Source organism: Zonotrichia leucophrys, chromosome Z (assembly GCF_028769735.1).
Source record: "Zonotrichia leucophrys gambelii isolate GWCS_2022_RI chromosome Z, RI_Zleu_2.0, whole genome shotgun sequence".
Taxonomy (NCBI): domain Eukaryota; kingdom Metazoa; phylum Chordata; class Aves; order Passeriformes; family Passerellidae; genus Zonotrichia; species Zonotrichia leucophrys.
This window is the reverse complement of record NC_088200.1, coordinates 18386848-18407885: the sequence shown is the minus strand read 5'-3', so window position 1 is coordinate 18407885 and position 21038 is coordinate 18386848. Positions and strand designations below refer to the sequence as shown.

The 21038-nt window shown below is 34.0% G+C and overlaps 1 protein-coding gene across 2 annotated transcripts in view; it reads right to left on the bottom strand.

The window, feature by feature from the left end:
- CHD1 (chromodomain helicase DNA binding protein 1) overlaps positions 1-21038 on the bottom strand; it is a 54753-nt gene that overhangs the window by 7798 nt on the left and 25917 nt on the right. The window contains exons 9-32 of one of the 2 annotated variants that reach the window (XM_064735272.1): positions 20181-20281; positions 19751-19929; positions 18594-18721; positions 17805-18021; positions 17074-17163; positions 16034-16224; positions 14815-15003; positions 14337-14499; positions 13773-13925; positions 13220-13291; positions 11419-11568; positions 10695-10843; positions 10363-10459; positions 10174-10269; positions 9064-9240; positions 8738-8898; positions 7378-7419; positions 6532-6662; positions 6006-6144; positions 5143-5293; positions 4111-4233; positions 3604-3741; positions 1120-1383; positions 592-732 (exon numbers count right to left, since the gene is read on the bottom strand). In XM_064735272.1, coding sequence (XP_064591342.1) covers positions 592-732; positions 1120-1383; positions 3604-3741; positions 4111-4233; positions 5143-5293; positions 6006-6144; positions 6532-6662; positions 7378-7419; positions 8738-8898; positions 9064-9240; positions 10174-10269; positions 10363-10459; positions 10695-10843; positions 11419-11568; positions 13220-13291; positions 13773-13925; positions 14337-14499; positions 14815-15003; positions 16034-16224; positions 17074-17163; positions 17805-18021; positions 18594-18721; positions 19751-19929; positions 20181-20281 — 3442 coding nt within the window. The remainder of the gene's footprint in view (positions 1-591; positions 733-1119; positions 1384-3603; positions 3742-4110; positions 4234-5142; positions 5294-6005; positions 6145-6531; positions 6663-7377; positions 7420-8737; positions 8899-9063; positions 9241-10173; positions 10270-10362; positions 10460-10694; positions 10844-11418; positions 11569-13219; positions 13292-13772; positions 13926-14336; positions 14500-14814; positions 15004-16033; positions 16225-17073; positions 17164-17804; positions 18022-18593; positions 18722-19750; positions 19930-20180; positions 20282-21038) is intronic. The other variant, XM_064735273.1, reaches the window with a different exon arrangement.

Sequence of the window (21038 nt, the reverse complement as noted above, 5' to 3'; positions counted from 1 at the left end):
AACTTCATATAAATTGTGCATATACATTTTTCTCAAATGTTAATTATATTCTTGTAAGCAGTAGTGATTAAACAGAATTCTTTTGGTGTCAGAGACACTACCTCAGCAAGATATTTCTAAGTGCTTTAGCATTGTTTCTTCCTGTGTTTACTAACTAAAGTTTGCAATACTTCAGAAGAGAAGTGCTGAATCCTAGTTTTTCTTGCTATCTTACAAAGAAGAAAAGCATATATTATATGGTGAAGCCAAAGACTCCATGAATTCCATTAACATTCATTCCAATCTGCTCTTAAGAAGCAGGATATACAGGTGATTCTCATGGATAAATCTATAGTTAATATTCTCAACCTATTAATCCTACAAACTGTTGGGTTTTTCTATTATCTTGCATATATACCACAAAAATCCAAAATAAAACTCCTAGAACAGAGTCAAAAATCACTTTGGTACACTGTCAATAACATTCATTGACCCAAGACATTGCAAAAGATCACCTGTGTTACTGTGCCAAGTAACAGTATCAAGAATATCAGTAATTGTCCTCATTTAGACTATTAAGTATACACAATAATTTATTAAAAGGTGACTTACCACACTGAAAGTTTTCTGATCTAGCTCTTCAGATTCTTCTGATATTGGAACTGGTTCACTAGAAGCAGTAATATGAACTGGAGTATCCAGCAATGGAATTTTTTTAGTTTTTTCCTTATTTTCGGATTTGATTTCATTTACCTAAGAACAAGATACAAAAATATTTAACTACATTTTATTTTGGTTCTGCAATTATAACAGATGACAATACCCATAACCACTGCATTCTCTTCAATATATAAGAATAAAATCTATGCTGACATTCAATTACAGCACATTTTACTTTCTCTGTGAAATGGTAAAATAGAATTTTTTGCACACATTCAGTCCAATTAAGAGCTGTATCACTGAACTTCCCCATTTCAAATGCCTGTCCTACTGATTTCAGGTAGTAAAAATAAAGCTTCAAATAACATAAAATACTTTACTGAAATGACAACTAATCAGATCCACAACATTTTTTCAAAATAATTTACAAAAACCTGGTGGCCTTCTCTAGCACTATGTAAGATAAGTAAACCTAGTTACCTTCTCTTCCTTTACTTCTTTTTCTTTCTGTGTGGATTCTTTTACTTTGTTTTCTCTCTTTTCTTTAATATCCTTTTCTTTTAATTCTTTCTTATCCTCTTTTTCTTTTTTGTCCCTTTTCAAATCCCTCTTATTTTCCTTTTCTTTTGTCTCTCTCTTTTCTTCAGCCTCCTTCTTTATACCAGTATCTGGCTCAGGCTTTTCTTCATTTTCTTTTTCTGCTTTAAATTTTTTATGCAGATGTTTCACTGAAACAATCTCATCCTGCAATATGCAAGCATATATGTCACATCAAATTGGGTTCCTATCTATACAAGTTTTGCATAGATTAAAACACTTTTTATCTGTGAATTTTTTTATTTCTGGACATAGATTTATCGTATCACCTCTAAATAGAACTGAATGCAGTTGGTCAAGAAATACGAGCGCTATGCACTCACTTCCTTGATGTGACAAAGCAAGTACTGATTGGTGGAGGCAGTGGGCATGAGAAATTGTATCCAGTTAACTTGGAATAAAATTTGAATTTGATCCCTTTAAAGGCTGTTAGACTGAAGACCTGAAATCTAAAAGGAAGTATGGTTTTGCAAAACTGACCTGGTCAGTCAAGCTAGTCAAGTGATGGGTGATGTTAGAAGACCTCTGATCTAATTAGCTTTGTCCCAATCCCATATTAAACACTCACAGAAGAAGGTAACAGAATCCCAACTTTCTCTTTTCCAGAACTGGTAATTTCACTAGGCTTTAAAAAAATCTTTAATTACAGACTCTCTGTTATGTGCCCATTTAACCTGTTTTGGAGGTGAACAAAGTATTACTCACTGCTCTTTATAATACTCACTGAAAAGGTCTAGGATAAAAACTAATATCCTTTCAGACACAGAAAAATACTATAAATAAAGTATTATTATAACACAGATGAAAGAATCATTATCATGTTTGAATTTATTTGAACATACCAGAAAGGCACATACAGAAACTGCTTATCTGTTGCATGAAAACAGATGAAAGACTGTCTAGTACTTGAACTGAACCAGTTACTTAGAACATGTATGAAGTTATGAGCTCAATCAGGGCTAAGTTTTAGTGTTTAGGTATCATGGGAACTACTTTCTAGCAAAAATCCAATGATTTGATAACTTTTTTGTTAATTCTGGCAGTAAAACAGGTAAGTTTTAGATACTGCACACAGTATGGAATCTAGGTAGCTAAAGCCAGTAGTTTAGAAAGGTTGCAGTATACAGTCCAGTATTCAGAAATGGAATTGTTATTCAGTGCCCAAAAGTACTGAAGCGATGAGTACCTGTTATTAACAGAGAGGACAGCATTCTAGGCAGTTTCGCAAAACACAGTTAAGTCCATCAGCTGATGGCAGTGTCTTTTCTTTTGAGTGGAGATGAAGACTAACACTCATTTTTAAAGCAGTCTGAACAATTAATTTGCTTAGTTTTAGGGTCCAGTTGTCCCCATTAATGTACTGGCAACTGTGGCAACATTTGCAGGTCTTAGTCTTACATTCCAGGCAGATTATTCTAGCTATAAACACAGGGCAGTCTACATTGATTTTTTTTTTTAATTGCTGGCTTCACATTTTATTCTTTATAGTACAATTTAAATACATACACTGAAAGAGTGATTAAAAATTACTATTTTTTCATAGATTTATAATGGCTTTTCTAATGCTAATTTTAACTATGTATTCCATAAGTAGTTTTTCTTTTAGAACAAGCTGACAATTACAACAAGCTTGTAACTGTTTGCTTTAAACAAAGTACAGTATTTTATGGATTATAGAATTGCAGTTACTTAATTCAACTGCTTTCAAATCATCTGTGACATGATTCTAAATTCTATCCAAATTTTTATGTCTAGTGATTTTGCTATGTGATGAAGAACAAAAATAAAAAGACACAACAAAAGCACAATACCAAGATTAATAATCATAAGTAAAAAAACCCAACAAGGTTAGTTTTTCTGAAAAATGAGAGCCATGATGTATACATGAGCTTTCATATGCAAGCCTTGAAATACAATTTTTTATGCTGTGCATTCCAGTGGAGCTTGGTGACATTTTTCTCATCCTCAATAAAAAAGTCTTTACCTTAAGAATCATTACCAGCAGTAGTAACACATGAGCAACATCCAGTAGTTTTACAACTGTGATTTGCAATTCTTGCAAATACAGGGCTAATGCTTAAAAAAAAAAAGTTGAAACGGAGCGATGTCACTATTATTTAGACTATAATATTTTAATAACTATTTGGAAAACTCGTAATTCCTTATTTATTTATTTATGATTAAACTGAAATAGATAGTCTTCCATGTGCTTGTACTGATGCAACATCAGCTGTAGTGGCCACAGGAAAAGAATGACATTCAGGTGTTTTAATTTTATTAAACCAAGCAGAAGATGAAATACAAATTGATACTAACAGGAAGAATTGAATGTATGGTAAGTATCTTTACTGTGTGAAAGATACTCACCTTGTTATTCTCATCATCATCTTCATCAGATTTTTCTGACGGTTGTGGTGAAGAATCACTTTTTATTTCTTCTTTTAATTTTGCAGCCTTTAGCACCTTATTCTTCTTAGTTCTTGTTTTCCTCCTCTTTGAATTGCCCTGAATGTAAATTGATCTCTTTAATCATGTCAACTGACAGGCATTCCAGCACTATATTTGCAAAGTAAGATTTGGTTTTACATCAAAGAGAGAGTTCCTTTTACTTTATTTATTGCCACTAATGACCACCACTTTACTCAGGACTGCAGACAGAGCTTAGTGCAACAGTAGAGAATACACACAAATAATAAGAGACTAATACTATATGAAACTTGCAATTAATATCCTGAGTTTGTCTTACATTCTAAAATTAGGAATAGAGTAATACTACACAAATAAAAAGTGTCGAACTGAAAAATTAAAAGGATCAGGTGACATGCCAATCAGCATATTGTTTTACCTTATTAATGAATGCCACATTTTACTTACTGCTCCAGCAAGCCTTTGTGCTTCCTTCCTCGCAAGGTCTTTATTCAGTAATTTAATGAGGTAGTCTGCACGGGTCTGTAACTGCTTTGCCTGGGGTTTTTTATCTGGATCATCAGGCAAAATCTGAGGAGAAAATGGTAGCATCACAGCTGTGAGTACAGATTATCAACTTCAGGTGGTAGCCTAGAGCACATTCCAGCTATACTCAGTAAATATATCAGAATGTTTAAAGTGAAGGAGAATTTCATGTAAGTTTTCATTTCTCTCCCATGAAACCAATGCAAGTGACCAATGCAGTTTTGGAAATTGCATCAGAGTTTAAAAGCAGCTCAAGAAACCAGCCTCATATTTCTATCTCCACTCTGATGTTTCATCTAAGAAATTACAGCCACCTGTACCAGCCAGTCACAGAACTCCAGTGTCTGACTCATTCATCTTCTAAATGCAGGTGCCAAGAACACAAATACATGGTTTCAAAAACCAGACAAATTAATGAAAAGCAGGTGTAGGAATCATGACTAAGCAAATTTGGACACAAACCTGTCTTCTCAAATCCCAAACCTATAGGTTGTTGTCACTGTCACAAAGTTTACTTCACCCCAGGCTTTTCCTCAGTATCTGCTGCTCACTATTGCTAAGAAGTTACTGCACTAATTCTAGTATAGCTACTCTCAATTGGGAGTGGAAGACAGCTTCAACTGAAGAACCTGGGGATTAAGCCAGGATGGAGAAACAAAACCAGAACATCTGAAGTAAAGAAAGAAAAGACTGAAAAAAATCAAATTACACAGAACCAACCACATGAGAATATGAAAACACACACTGACTGCAAGAAGGCATGCTTCAAAATAAATACTCAAGACCCCAAAATTTAGTACTATACTATGAGAAGGATATGAATTACATATGAAGTACAACTGACGTACATTTTTGCAATTTCATTTATCATAAAATAAGTTCTTTCAGTAACACTACTTAGCAGCATCAAAACCTAAGCAAACAGTCCTTGATGAACTATTGTAGACGACATACCTTCTGTGTCAAACTGAGATCAGGATCCATTTTTATCATTTCCCAGCTGCCATAACCATATTCATAGATGCCTATCAACAAATTGGAGTCATCTTCCTTACCCCAGTCTATATCAAAATGAGCCGCCTTAGTGTGGCATGGGATGACATATCTAGAAGAAATGTATTAGAAAGAAAAATACATGATTTTTACATCTGAAATTTAGTGAGGGGAAAGAGAACATACTGAAGGTAATGTAACTAGATTTATTTTCTCTGCTGAGATGCTGGTAAATTTAAGAAATTAATCCAAATATTTATAATAATATTTTCTTAGTATTTCTATATCACAGTTATTGAAATCAGCACTGGAATGTGTTTCAAAGCTTATTAAGACTAAAATATGAAGAACAGATATCTGTCTGCAGCCATGAGCTTTGTGATAGGATCGGTTAGCCACGAATAAAAGCAAAAATTAACATCCAAGTGTTCTAACAAAGTGGATAGCTTAGGAACTGCAATACACAAGGTGGCAAGTTTAGAGGGTAGGAACAACTACTGCTGCACTTTGATACTCCTCTCAAGCAGAGGTGACACATTTAGCTCCTCCTCAAGCCTGAATTCTAGTCCTAATTATTATTAGTAATTGAACACAGTTCATAGTGAATACAATTGACAAATTAAGGCTCTTACTGGCTTCTGTGGCAAAGGAAGAAAAAACAAAGTACAGCTGTGGAGCAGGTTACTGCTGCCAGTTCTTCAAGGAAACAGAGGAATAGAGGGACAATGCTTTTAACAAAATGTTTGAATCAAAGTTGCAAAAAAAAAAAAACTTGAGAAGTTTTCTGCATTACTACTCCCTTAGAAATATGCAAAAATCAGTACCTTTTTCTTTCTTCTGGATCTGAAGGAATGGATTTGTGCAATGGTGCCAACTCTTCTTCATGAGAGATGACTAACTTTGCATTTACTTGCACTCCTGAGATTCGGAATGTTGGGCCTTTAACCTTCCCAAGTCTACCTCCTTAAAATAAATGACAATGCTATTAAAATATTTACCTTTACAAATAACATGAGAAAAACGTACAGAAAACAATTATATCACATCACCTTTTCTTGATCAAATGCTTGAATTAAATGCTTCAGAATTGAAAAGTCCCTACTTAACAGGAATACATCTAAATTTCATAGCAAATCAAAAATCTATTTCCTTTTTCAGTGGTAAGTCACACAGAAAGGGGAAAAAGTCACCTTACTGTAACTCTGGGTTTATTTAAATTATCCAGTATGCACCCTAACAGTTTTGTTTGTATTTCCCAACAAAACTGTTTTCTGTTATAATCAGAGTGCAAGAGTGACTAATTTTTCTTGTCAATTTTCACTGTACTCTCAAGCCCCCTGAATATTGTACCTGCTCTTTCTTGTCCAGATGAATTGTCCTTTAAGGCTTTAATGCATCCATTATGTACAAGCTCTCCCAAACGTCTGAGGTCTGTCTCTGATTTATCAACTAGCTCAGCATCTCTAGCTACAGCATCTAACCTGTAATAAAAAAAAAAGACTAATTTTTGTAAGTTTGAAAATTTGGCAGTTGTGAATGGTTTCTTCAGACTTGAAAACAAAATATATGATCACGTAAGTTAGTAGTCAGCTGTGGTTTCTGTTTGGTGTACAATTTTGATCCAAGAAAAAAACCTCTACATTACTGAGGTATGAGGACAATAAAACAAGAACTGTAAAGAACCGTAACCCTAGTGTTAAATTATTTCACATTTCTTTAGAGAATGAATCATTAAATCATACACACATATATGTATCATATGATCATATGCACTATAAATATTTGTAAGGATTAACATTTTTTAGGATGGGAAGTTTTTCTTAAAATAGGAATAATGAAAGAAGCTCAAAAATGACAATTGGCAATATGTAAAATGCAAAACTAACTTTGACAGAGTGGATAAACTGATAGGCTTTCAACAGGCTTATCAAACATGAAAAGTGAATGATTATCACCAATGAAGAGTAAACAAGTCAGCAGATACATAAAAAGGAAGTGCTCCTCCAAATGGCAAAGTCCGTTGTGTGGCTGTCTGCACACATACCATACATGAAGAAAAGGAAGATACTACACTATAGTCACTCTATATTCAAGATTATGTATTTCCCCTACTGCCAAAAGTTTCATGGTACATTCTAATATCTATAAAAAAATAGATTTCAAGCTGCCGCACAAATAATAATCAAACAACTTTACCTCTCAAGAGGGCCACCAAATTTCTTGTAACTCTTGATAAACCTAGTAACAGAAAATAATGTTACCATTTAAATATACACTTAACAAATAACATTTGTTTTAAAGTTGCATTGATACAATTGTTAATCTTACTATAATGCTATGTGCAATAGAGGGAAAAAAAGTAGAGCAGCCTCATATATTCAGATAAAATCAGTTTTATGGGTTTAAGAACTGATACAAATAAAATGATAGAAGATATAATTTATTTCAGAAATCACTTTATTAATTTCACAAGACTGAGGATTCCGCAGCTGTACGTATCTAAAAATCAAAACGGAATGTGGATTTACAGTAAATGAAGATTTCAGACATCATATTATGTATGGTTATTAAAAAGAGCAATAATTCCAACAGGTAACTGAAAGATTTAGGAAAATTACATGAAAGATACTCTCTGTTCAAATATATAAGCAATGGAAAAAAACTGGAGATATTTGGAGGAGAAAAGAAATTGAATAGAAATAATTTTTAAAAAATTAAAAAAAAAGAAGAAGAAGAAAGAAGACTTCCTCAACAACTTCTTGTTCATGCACAAGAATAGCCTTAAAAAAAGTACCAATTTGCCTCATTGTTAGATGAGATAGAAAGCCAAAAAGGATCTTTGAAGTTATTCCTCTAAAACAAATACTCTGAAGACTTTACAGCAATTTAGGGAAAAATTTCAGAAGCAAAGTAGCATTTCACAAACCCAAAAATGTTAACAAAAAGAATTCCTCCTCCTCCTACCAAAACAATACTTCAGCAAATATTTAGCATATACAGAAGGGATCAATGATAATACGAGTTTCAAATAGGATTTTATATTTTCTTAGTTTTAAAAAAGCAGGATGTAACAATTCAATTATAGTGCCAAGAAGTTTAAAATGAAAATAAAATCCAATCAAACTGTTTCATTTGTCACCAAAGAGATGTGACACAGTCTTTGAACACTGCAAGTTTTAGATAAATTGGTGGAAACCAGATTATTTTGCTTGTTAATTTTTAAAGGAAAGCACCCCTTGTAAATCACTGTCAGTAATTATTCAGTGAAATGACTGTCTTCACAGGCTGCAGGAACTAAAACATTTAAACCAATCATACATATTTTTAAAACCTAATTTTACACCTCATTAAAATGGGTTCAGATTCTTGCTATAACAGTTAACTATGTCAGCACCACAAGGTAAAAACAATAAATGTCTAGAATAAAAAGATGTCAAACAACTTCAGGAAAACCAGATTACCAGCTGTAGTTTCCAGACTGATAACAATATTATTATTAATAAAAATAATCGTAATTTCTTGTTCCTTTAAATATGCATGTACTCCCATATCTTACCGCCTTATCTCTGCATCACTAAATCCTTTAATATTTTCTCGAGGAATAGTTCGTGGTCTTCCACGTTTTTTTGGCCTTTTTCTTTCTGAGATGGAGTCACTATCAGATCCAGAGTATCTTCTACTCCTATTGCGTCTCCCTTCACTGCCATTGAAGCTAATCTGGAATTCCAGAGCAAGCTATGTAAGTAACAAATATAAGCAAGTTTTACCTGCTCTGTCAAAAAAAAAAGTGTTCAGAAAAAGAAAAAAAACCCCAAACCCCAAAAGCAACAAACTACACCAAAAGCAACACAGAACTGTAATTCAGTCAAAGCCAAGAGATACCTGTTTTGCACAGTTTCTCATTCTTGGAAGCATGTATATTTCTTCAAGTTCTTTTTGTCTTTCCTCCTCTTCTATTCTTCGCCTCTGGACCTCCGGAATGATTTCTTCCCAATTTCTTGAATTTCTTTCTGGCTCCAACTCAATATCATCTTCATCCATATTGGAGAAGTTGGCCACCTTGTAACATCAAAATATATACATTCTCATCAAGTCAATACATGACACAATTTAAAAAAACCTGATCAACTACTATTTAAGGAAAACAAGGTTACAGAGCCCATATTTTATGAATTCATACACATAACACATATTTTATCTCTATATATGCTATTGTTTTATAAGATATATATTAAATTTATGAATTCAAAATGTTTCATGAAACAGACTCTAATGAGAGTACTTTTAATAATTTAGGAAAGATAGATTCCTTTCAGCATGGGCTAAGAAGAGACACAAGGAGAATCATACCACTCACACCTGTATGATTGTGGTTTAACTTCGTTCAAAATAGGGCTAACAACATTTAAATGTCTGATTTAATGTGAAACTATAATAATATAAAATTAATCAAACATTCATACAATGCTGATATAAAAATATGGTTTATTTATATTTTTATATTTTATATGAGTGATTAGCAGGTGAGTTATTTAATAATCTCCTGAACTACACATCAACATATCATGCTCTGCATTTTTTTTTCTTGCACACATAATATGTTTAACTCATAACACTTAAAAATACATGATATTCCAACTTTACTTTGGGGCTAAAAGCAACTTGGAGAAATTATCAGTTAAGAAACACAAAGAACACATTGCATTTATTGATACTATAGCTGCTTAATAACAAAGACAGTAAATAAAACACTAACTTAAATTCTAAGCATTAACACATTCATAAATACAAAATACATAATATATTCCTATTGTTTATAATGACAGTAAGATATCATGTAGAGGCAAAAAACCATTTTACTAGGAAGCGATACAGAGTTGACTTATTGAGGCATCTATTTCTGAAGAATCAAGAGTTAGATACATAGAAGAGAAATAATACTGTTTAAAAGGGAAAGTATAATTATGGCAGGAAAGAGGGAACAGAGCCTACCTTGAACTGCGAAAGCAACTCATCTCCTACAGTTAATGGACCTGGCTCATTTTCCCGAGTTTCAGCCCTCTTCAATATTTCATCTATATCCATTTCCTGAGGGTAAAAAAAAGAAGTTTCTCTTTACAATTACATAATTCATACATATTTTGGGCTGATCTATCTACCTAGTCCAGAAGCACCACTTACTTGAGGCTCCTGTTCTTCCCCTTCAGGTTCTTTAAAAAGTTCCTCAGCACCAAACTTTAAAATTGCTGACAACTCCTCCTTATTAAAAGGTGTTGAGCTGAAATAAATGATGTTTTAGGAAAAACATTTTAACTTATAAACTTGCAGTTTTCTATAATCATGAGTCAATTAAGCATTCTTCTTACTGTTAAATATAAACTTTTCATATATTTGCAATACGCATTTATTATGCAAATAAAAATCTACAAAGACCTCGCATCTTCTGGTTTGCCTTTCATTTACAACTGAAATATTCTTAAGGTAAGCTGGTAGAGAAACAAACATAAAGGTACCTTGAAGGAGTAGAGCCTGTATGTAACACAGTTTTCCCTGTAGTGTCCATTCTCTGAATTACTAAATGATCTAACACCATTTTTTTCTTGGCTCGTTCAAGAATATCTTCTTCTACTGATCCTTTTGTGACTAGTCGATAAATATTAACCTATGTGTATTTAAAAAATAAAAAAATTTAAAAGCAGAAATCTCAGTCTTCATTACTTGATTTCTGAACTTTTTAATGGGTTTCAAATATGAAATACTAATTTAATCACATTACCACAGTCTTTACAGAAATGTTTTATATAAAGTCATCGTAGACCTTTCTTTACAAACTTCAAAGCAAAGGCTTTGCCAGAGGCAATAATGTCATATTTCTAACTGTTACTGTATGTCTTCAGTAAGAAGGAAAGAATCATCTTGAGAACTAGAATATTTAAGCATTGGGGATGTGCCTGATGTAGCAGTTATTTTGTAAAATGACATCATACCAATGAACATAAGACAGACAAGTTGACAACTCTTCTCCCTCTCCCACCCAAATACCACAGCTGCCATATTATTTCTTCCTGTATGGCGACTTAGGAAAAAAGAAATTAGCATTACTAACATTTCTGGAGATATGCAGAAAGTATTAGTTATTCTCAAAAATACATGAGGACTGAATGGTGCAGACAGAGAGTGGACAGCTAATGTACAGAACTGTCTTTCAGGTCTGGAGCTTAAACTGAGTGTGTTTACCTGTTTCTTCTGTCCAATTCTATGCGCTCTAGCCTGTGCTTGCAGATCGTTCTGTGGATTCCAGTCAGAATCAAATATAACCACTGTATCAGCAGATGCCAAGTTGATACCTAATCCTCCAGCTCTGGTAGACAGTAAAAAGCAGAAGTCCTGAAATCATAAGGTAGGAAATAGTTTTATATACAATACTAGTAATATTCCTAAAGGAGTATATACTTTATGCAGTAAAGTGGTGCTACCAAATCCATAATTGTTCTATGCTTAAAGCATCTTTAAATATAAAGCAAACGCTGATTACCAATTTCTTTCATGAAGTTACTGACTTCTCAAGTCAGTTTAAAGGAAGCAGTGTCCTAGATGACAATCACTGAGCAAGACATCCCAACAAAACCAGACTGGCCAAAAAGTTACCAAATCTTACTGTCAAAGCCTTTAGCGGTACAAAAACCCTCTCCCACCCTCCCTGCCCCAAGCCCTGGAAGACTAAACAGTCATATCAGAGCAGGGAAAGCACTTGAGCCTACACATAACTGATTAAGAGACAGAAGCAAAAACCTTCTTTCAAGTTCAATGCTGTTCAGCATATTCACGAACAATATGAAAATGGTAAGCAGCAAGGAGAAAAAACCCTGTAGGCAATATAAACTTATTGAGAAGGATGATCCTGTAGAAAGATATTGAGACATGCAAAAAACAAGATATGAAATCCAAGCTAAAGTAAAGCAGGTTATAAAACTCCAACCAAACCAAATTTTTAGTACAGTTACAGGAAACAGCAATCATTACAATAAGGAAAGAGTCCTGAAAATTGTGTTAAAGATTTTCAGGTAGCCTGTAGCTCAATAACACTAACACTCTACAAAATCCACCCAAAAATATTATGAAATTTTAGGAAATAAAAAATAAAACTAAGAGCATTCTTCTTCTTGCTGCACAAATGCAGAGTTTGCATAAATTTTAGAAATGCATAAAGTCTTCTTCATCTCAAAAAATATACAGTGTTACTGCTAAGATTTCAGAAAATGTCAACAATGTCTATGAAAGAAATTTGAAAGAGAGTTAGCTTTTGTATTTAACATGGAATTTGGTCCTTCTCCCTATACAAAGCAGAAACAAGCTCAGCAGCAAGTAAGAAATGCTGTCTTCATATACAAATTGAACTAAACCAAAATCAATGACCAACCAACCTCCCCTCCCTCAAATCTGAGAGTGTAGGACAAAAGATTTAAACCAATCCAACAGTATGGAATGACATGCCTAATAGGAGTGCTAAATAAGGTACAAATATTCCAGTTCAGAATCGAAAGACTTGTGACAGATGCCTACGTACTCACAAGTTACTCACAAAGAATTGCCAGAAATTAGTACTTTACTATTTCTTCCATGGCATGTAACAGGTGTCAACAAATGAAGACAACGGGAATCGTATTTGAAACAAGTAAAATATGATTGTTTGTGCAAGGATATATGAAGTTAGTTCTACCCATTGCCAAAGGACTTTCGAATACTAACTGCTAAAGTTCAGTACTTTTGTAAATATTACTAATTTCTACAGAGGAACAAAGCTGGAGTTAAAATTTTGCAGCATTTATAGAGCAATCAGCTACCACTTTCCTAATTTATGTGTTATCTACTTAACATCTTAAAAAAATATTACATAAACCTTATACTCTAGGCAGTAGCAATGAATTTCCAACCTTATTGATATATTCCTGACTTTTTTCTTCTCTTCTTTTTTGTGCAATGTCTTTTGGTACTTGGGAAAAATTAAGACAGACTCCCCAGGGAAAAAAACCTTTACCTCTGATCCTTCTGCATTAAAATGATCCAGTGCTTGTTTCCTCAATTCCCCTTTTATTGATCCATCAAGTCTCTAGAGAGATTGAGAACTACAGTTAAAAAGTAATTTTATATTGTACTCAACATCAGAACAATTTCAACTGCCAGCTGCTTATTACGCGAAGGGGAAAAAAGTAATTAAACAGCTCACATAATTTTTAATTCATCTGTTTCACTTCGAAATAACATTCATCATAGAGCCAGTCCCCTCCTGGAAAAAGAAGACATTTTCATCCTTTTTTTTTTAATCAAAGGGGTAAAGGCTACATAATCACAAACAAAGCTCAAGGGGACTGCTGAGAGTCATCTTGTCTAAATCCCCTACTGGGACCGGGACAGCTAAAGCATGCAGCCCAAGGTCATGTCCAAGTAGCTTTTGTACCTCAACAAGAAATAGAAATTTCATAACCTCTGGAAAACCTGTTCCAGTGCTTTGACACCCTCACAGTAAAGAAAAAAAAAATTAATATTCAAGATCAAAGCTTCTTAGCTGCTACTATTAGCAAGTTTCTTACCTGAAATGGAAACTGACGATATTTCAGATATTCTGCCAGGATGTCCAGCATCCTTACCATCTGTGAAAAAATCAGGACTCTGTTGCCACGTTCTCGCAGACGAATCAGTAGCTTGTCAAGAAGGATTAGCTTCCCACTGCTACGTATTAAATGCTACAAAAACCAAGAAACACACATTGCAAAATAAATTAATCTCAACACTAATACACACTGGGGTATGTTTGACATCCATCTGAGGTTTGCCTTTCTTTCTATTACTGTGGGCAGAAAAATAAAATTTATTACATTCCTGAAGAATTTTACAATTTAAAATATCCATTCAATAGTATGTAATTAAATCTGGGCATATTTATTTACTCAATTCTCTTTCAATTATTCAATTTCAATTAAGAATAAAAAAATACTCCAATGTAAAAACACAGGATGCACATTTAATGGAAAACCTGCTTTTCCTTAATATACTTCAATAAGAAGTAATGAGCTGCCAAGAAACTATATAATTCTGTGAAAAACTACAGATGTAAAATCTCTCTTTTTCTTCTTTTAATTAAAAAGTGACACTACCTGTAAGGCCTCCTGTTTATTATAGAATTCATTATCATCTGGTGGTTTAATGAGGTAGCAATGGTTGCAACACTTCTTGAGTTCCATCATGATGTTCAAAAAGCCTGAGGTACTGCCTTTTGAACCTTTGCTAAGGGCTTTATAATTCCTGGTTAAAATCCACCTATGAAATAAAATGTACAATATTAGTAACTTCTAACCGTATGTGGAAGTAAAACAGATGTAGCTGTCAAAATATGAACAAGCTAAAGATTAAAAGCATCTCCCAAAAGAGTATATTAATATGCTGAATAAAAGAAACTACATAAATAGACATTAAACCAATGCAATTCCTGAGCCGTTGCTTCACAGGATTTTATTGCTGTGAAACTCTACCAAAGCCCCAACTTCCATACAGTATACAAATCACTGTAATTCAGTAAATTGTACATAGACATAATCACTGAAACAGCAGAATACGCAAAGAGGGGGTACCTACTTGTAGTATTGCTTCTGCAATGCACTCATTTCCATCCTCAGAATTTGCTCAACTTTAGCAGGTAAGGACTTTTCTACATCTTTTTTAACTCTTCTCAGCAGAAATGGTTCAAGTTCTTTGTGAAGACTTGCATAACCACATTCTCTCCCTTTGCCATGCTCCTCTTCAAAATCTTCCCATGAAGAGAACCTTCAAGATAAAAAACACCCTGATGAAGCAAAATTCAGGAATAAAGGTAACACAGACACAGACCATATACCACAAAAACACTTATACATTCAGATTTCTTCCCCACTCCCTTCTGTTTCATCCCATTTTTGAATTTTCATCTCCCAAGAAATCCCAGATACCGTGCCTATAAATAATAGAATGGAATTTTCAAAAAATGTCTACAGAATGAAAACCTCTGATTCCACAATGGAAATGCAATGCTTCTCTGCAAGGACACTTGTCTAGATGGTTGCAGAAAAGTCCATTATTATATTTTATCAAGACAGCATAAAAAACCAGCTCCATGTCCAGAGGGTGTGCAAGAGAATAAGAATAGACTTAAAATATGTCTTGCAGATTGTATGGTCTAGCTAATGTGTAGCTATTGTCAGTACTAATAGACTTGGAGAATGGAGTTTACGATTGAACAAATGAATAATGGCTACCCAACCTCAGTGGCTTTGCTTGTACAGTTCTGTATAATCCATAGCTCAACTTAAACAGAGCTATAGTGCTTGGGATTTACAAGACGTCTAACAGGAACATGCACTTTCACACACGACCTCTAGTTTACCTTAGGTTTAAACAAGTCAGTACACAGTCAGGTCAATGCAATAAGTTTACTGTATTCAAAACACATGGGAAAACCAGCTATCTGATTGAATTACAGTACATGTGGCATCTTGACACGAATTTGTTTTTATCAATAGTATTAACATATGAAAAATTTCATTCTTCTTCTCCCAGAGCAAATCTATATGGTTTTTCTTTTAGGTGAAGATGAAGCCTTTTCCCAGGTTCTGATCCATACATCAATCCATCATTTTTGCACACTGCTAAAATGGGAAAAGGTAACATCTGCTACCAGCATTACTTACCTAAAGCAGCATCAAAAGATACTTTCTGTAGAATATTTAAGCTATCTTTCAGTACAATTCTCTATTTCTAAGATTCTCACATCACTACACTACTTCACAATAAAAAACTTAAAAAGAAAAATCTTTCTTACTTTTCTGGCATGATGAAGTGGAGTAAAGACCAAAGCTCTTTGAGAGAGTTTTGCAGAGGTGTTCCAGTAATAAGAAGACGATGGTTAGACTTAAAGTCTATTAAAGTTTTGTACAGAAGAGAGTCATCATTTTTTAAACGATGAGCTTCGTCAACTCCTATGAATGCCCAATTCAGACCACCAAGGAATGACTTGAAAAGGAAATGGAGATGGGGGAAAACATTATTGAAATCAACAAATTACATTATTTTCCACATAATATAAACAAGCTCAACCTGATCACTTCTTGGTTTATTTCAATAAAATAACAGCTATATGTTTTTAGTAATAATTATGGCTTTTACATTTTCAGGTTCAATGAAAAGCTGTGTAGTCATCCTAAGAAAACATAAATTCAATTTCTTATTTAAAAAAATGCCCAGAACTCTGACCCGCATTTTTTTACATGGCAGGAAAAAAAAATCATTATAGATTTCTTCCCATACAAACAATGAAGTAAACAAAGTCCAGTGCTTCTTTAATAACTGTATCAATTTCCACATACTGTTAGAGGTATTAACAATAACTCTGTGTGCTATCACTTCAGAGACAGTATTAATACATGTGCACATACATATGCAAGAATATCACAGAAAAATAATTTGGGATTTCCTAGTTTTGCATCAAATTTGGGATTAAGGTTCTGTTAGGTTCTGCTTCAGTTCCTTGATGGTGGTCTGCAAAGAAGCAGAGCAAGAAGCTGAGAGGAGATCATTACAGCAATGAGACTCTCGAGCAAACGGAAGAAAATTAAGTGTTACCCACCTCATAAAATGGGAAAAGCCTGAAAGCCTGACCACATGTATGTAAAATCCAGAAGTGCTTAAAATAAGAAAAGACTCCCAAGAAACAAAAACAAAAACCCCAAACTACACACTGTTGTAGCACAACTATCAGACTCTCCATGAATTTAATGGGACATAAATCAAATATGTGCAAGTCTAAACAGAATTATTCTATACTGGGGAATTATTTTTGCCTCCCCAAAGAAGGGCAATTACCTTATCCTTTAGCAAAATTTCATATGTTGTTAAGAGTATGTTAAATTTCAATCGTTTGGTCTGTGGATGCATCCATTCATGAGTTCTTATCTACAAAAAGAAACAAGTAAACTATAAGCTGCAGAAAAAAGGTCTTGCTCACTGGAATCAACTGAAATACTGCAACAATGTAGATATTTACTAGCATAAAACAATATGATAATGGAACAGAAGGACGACACACATATATATAATATTAATATGTATATAACATATAAATATATATATGAACATATATATATTTTATACATAAATATGTACACGCATATGCACGCTATACACACACACACACACACACACATACACATTTTATAACAGACAAGGACTCTTTACTTTAACGGGTAAGATTAATAACATTAACAAACCAACAACCTTTCAGGAAAGTAAGATCATGACTGGCTTTCTGATATACTTATTTTCACTATATCCACCTAAACAATCACATGAGAGAAGATAACTGGTTTTCAAATGCAAAATTCTTAATTCTGTCCACTATTAAGTAGAAAGGAAACTTCTCATACACATTTACATGAGATCAAAATCCAAGTCTTCAATTCACATTTTAAAGACATAGGGCTTCAGCAAATATTTCCTCAGTCCCAACCAAAAAATCTGAGATATGCAGATGATAAAAATATTAAGTATGTCTTGTTTATGAACAAGACTTTTCAATGACAAGGAGAAATACTCACCATATTTCTACTAGTTATATCTCCTAAGTAAACTACAGCATTCATCTGAGGAGCCCAGGTTTGAATCTCTCTTTGCCAAGACGTCAAGGTAGAAAGTGGCACAACCAACAAGAAAGGCCCATACAATTGATGTTCGTGAAACAGATAGTTCAGAAAAGAAATTGTTTGTATTGTTTTACCTAGACCCATTTCATCTGCAAGAATACAGCTATTCCCTCTAAAAAAAAAGAAGAAAAAAAGGAAACAAAATTATTTAGGGGGTGTGTGGAGATTGGGAAGGTTTGGATTAAAAGAAATCATTATCTTTTGAATATAAAATCCAATCATAACAGTTTTCAAGATTTTACTACTACACATTTTGAAGACATTTATTTACATTGTTTTTCCATCGCAAGATCTCCAACCGCTCCTACCCCCCTGAATTAACAAAAAGGTTTTAAGTAGTTCTCCTGAGTCTAATTTTTAAATTTTAACAGTAATATTGACATTCTATAAATGGTTGTTCGGCTTTGCTAATATTACTGGTTTAGGTCTGTTGGTTGATTTAAAAATATTACTTATTCCATTGAAACTAAAAGCAAAGTAATGACATATCTTAGCTGCTTTTTGTTGAGAACAGAAATAAAATTATAATTTTTGTACTACTTAGAGCAAAACCAGTCCCTTCAGATGTCTGTTTTGAGCTTACAGTATGAAAGTTTCCAACTTTAAAAAAAACCCACCCAACAGAAAAAAACATTTCAATATGTTACAAATGCTTGCAATTCACAAACAAAATTGAGTCCTTACTTGCACCATGAGTGAGCAAGCCAATTCAACCCATTTAACTGATAATCTCTTAACTCTAAACTTTCGTGTCCTCCAATGTAAGATGGTTGTTTTTTTAGTGCAACGAATCGTGGCCTTTGTTTTAGAACCTGTGAAAAGCAAATTGATCATCGGTCAATGATTGAACTGCAACTGAAATTACCAAAAGATCTTCCTATAGAAAAAGTAACAGGAAGTATTTACTAACTCATCAACTCCAGTTTTTATCTATCAGTGTAAGCCAGGCCATAAAAAAACACCAAGTAATTGGCAAATTGAAACTAGTTTGATTGACAACCTAAATGTCACAACATGAATGACATTAACTCACTCAAAGTTTCCTTTTAAAACAAACTGCAATACCAAACAAATCCATTTCTGAATGCTAGTAAAAATGCAGAGGACCAGCATCTACAAAACCTATTCTCAGTAGTGCTACTGTCCAGACATCCTACTATACATCATTACTGGTATTCTGAAAAAACTTCCAAAAAAACTCACAATGTGTATTTGATATGTAGATTAAAAAAAAAAAAAAATCTCATTTTTACTATTGCAAGTGATGTGGTAGCTTGAATTTGGCCAGGAGCCAAGCTGCTACCCAACTGCTTACTCACTTACCACCCTAGAGGGACAAGAGAGAGAAATGAAAAGGTAAAAAGTGGGAAAAAAATTTGGGTCAAAATAAGGAGTCTACTGGGTGAAGGAAAAACACCCAACCAATCAAAACAAAAAACATATAGAAAAAAAAATCCCACAAGGGACAGAATGAGTCACACATCAATTCACCAGCAGACTGATGCCCAAGAAATTTCCAGGCAACAGGCAGCCCCTACTCAGCCCACTAATTTATTGTTGAGTAAGACATTAAACGGCAACAAGCACCTCTTTGGTCAGCTGGTGGTTCAGCTGCTACTGGTGTGCTCCCTCCTAACCTACTCATAGTGGGGAACGTGTACACAGGATACAGAGAAGGCACTGCGTAAGCACTGTTCAGTAACAGCCAATATGTGTTACCAAAACCATTTAGGTCACAAAAATAAACCACAGACTGCAGAGCCTGCTACGAAGAAAATTAGCCCTATCCTAGTCAGACCCAGTACAGCTGATTATAAATCTATTTCAAATTACCTACTCACCTTGCAATCTTTAAAGGGAGTGGTCTTGGATTGATTTCTGCTGAAGTACTCATCAATGCGTGCCTGAAACTTTTTGGCAATGAGAGCTCCATCTTCCCAGCTACATTCAGAATAAGGTAGACCCTGCCACTTACAATAGTAGTCTGGATAACCAGCAGCTGATTTCTGATTTGAATGAGCTGCAAAAATGCATCAGAATTCTGATCAGCATTTTACTTCTGTACTGTAGGAAAACATTCACTTTACATAATAATACAACAGAAGCTAGACCAATACAGACAGCCTGACAGCTTTTCTCTTCACCCAAAGTTTTGTTTTGGATTAAAATTTTGTGGTATCAATATTTGACATTTCTTAACTATAAAAACAAGAGCACTGAGAACATACAGAATCCCTAATATTGATTTCTGTCCACAAGTTTGTAACATACCAATTATTCTTTCCACTATCTGGTATTGTTTATGTAGATCATCTGTAAGCTCCTGCTGGCAGTTGTAATATTCCACATCTTCTGGAGAAGCATTTTTCAGCCTGGAGCAGGAATTAATTCACAACACTTATTACACCATATACTTCTAAAACTAAGAAAATTCAGCAATTCTACAGCTCTGAATGTAAGCATCCCATGAATCTTGCCTGGAAAGTTTTTTGAAGGAACAACCTAAAAATCCCTACTACAAAATGGCTGTGTCTGGCCTAAGTGCCTCACCATTAATGACTAAAAATACTTATCGCTGAAAATTAGTATTCTCCATTAGTTGCTTGACTAGTACAACTGATAGCTGTAGTAGCTATCTCTCCAGATAAGCAGTACACTTTATAGGTTATTTTCATGGAATAGTACACAGGGTGGCTCACTCTGTAAGAATCCATCTAATGATCAGTGGCTAAAAATCCCACCAGCATTCGCTGATTATATTGAACATTCTAATAAAACTGGACACCAAAGAGATGACTTTAAAATGTATGTATTTCTTCATGGTTTTTATTCTCAAGCTTCAACCTCAGGTTTCAGCAAAGAAAGCTGAATTCTGCAAAGTCACCTGAAATGGCTAATGCACCAAGAAAGCATTGATCCTTGAAGCAATTCTTGAAGAACTCCAATCAAAGTATAATGGAAAAATTACCAAAAGCTACAATTTACTACTAATTTTTAAATATTACCCATCTTGTTAAAATTCCATTTATACCATACAGACATATACACACACACACACACACATGCACACACCAGATTCAGAGAATTATGTTACTGGAACATGCTAAAGGGGCTTTGGCTTTCAAAGTT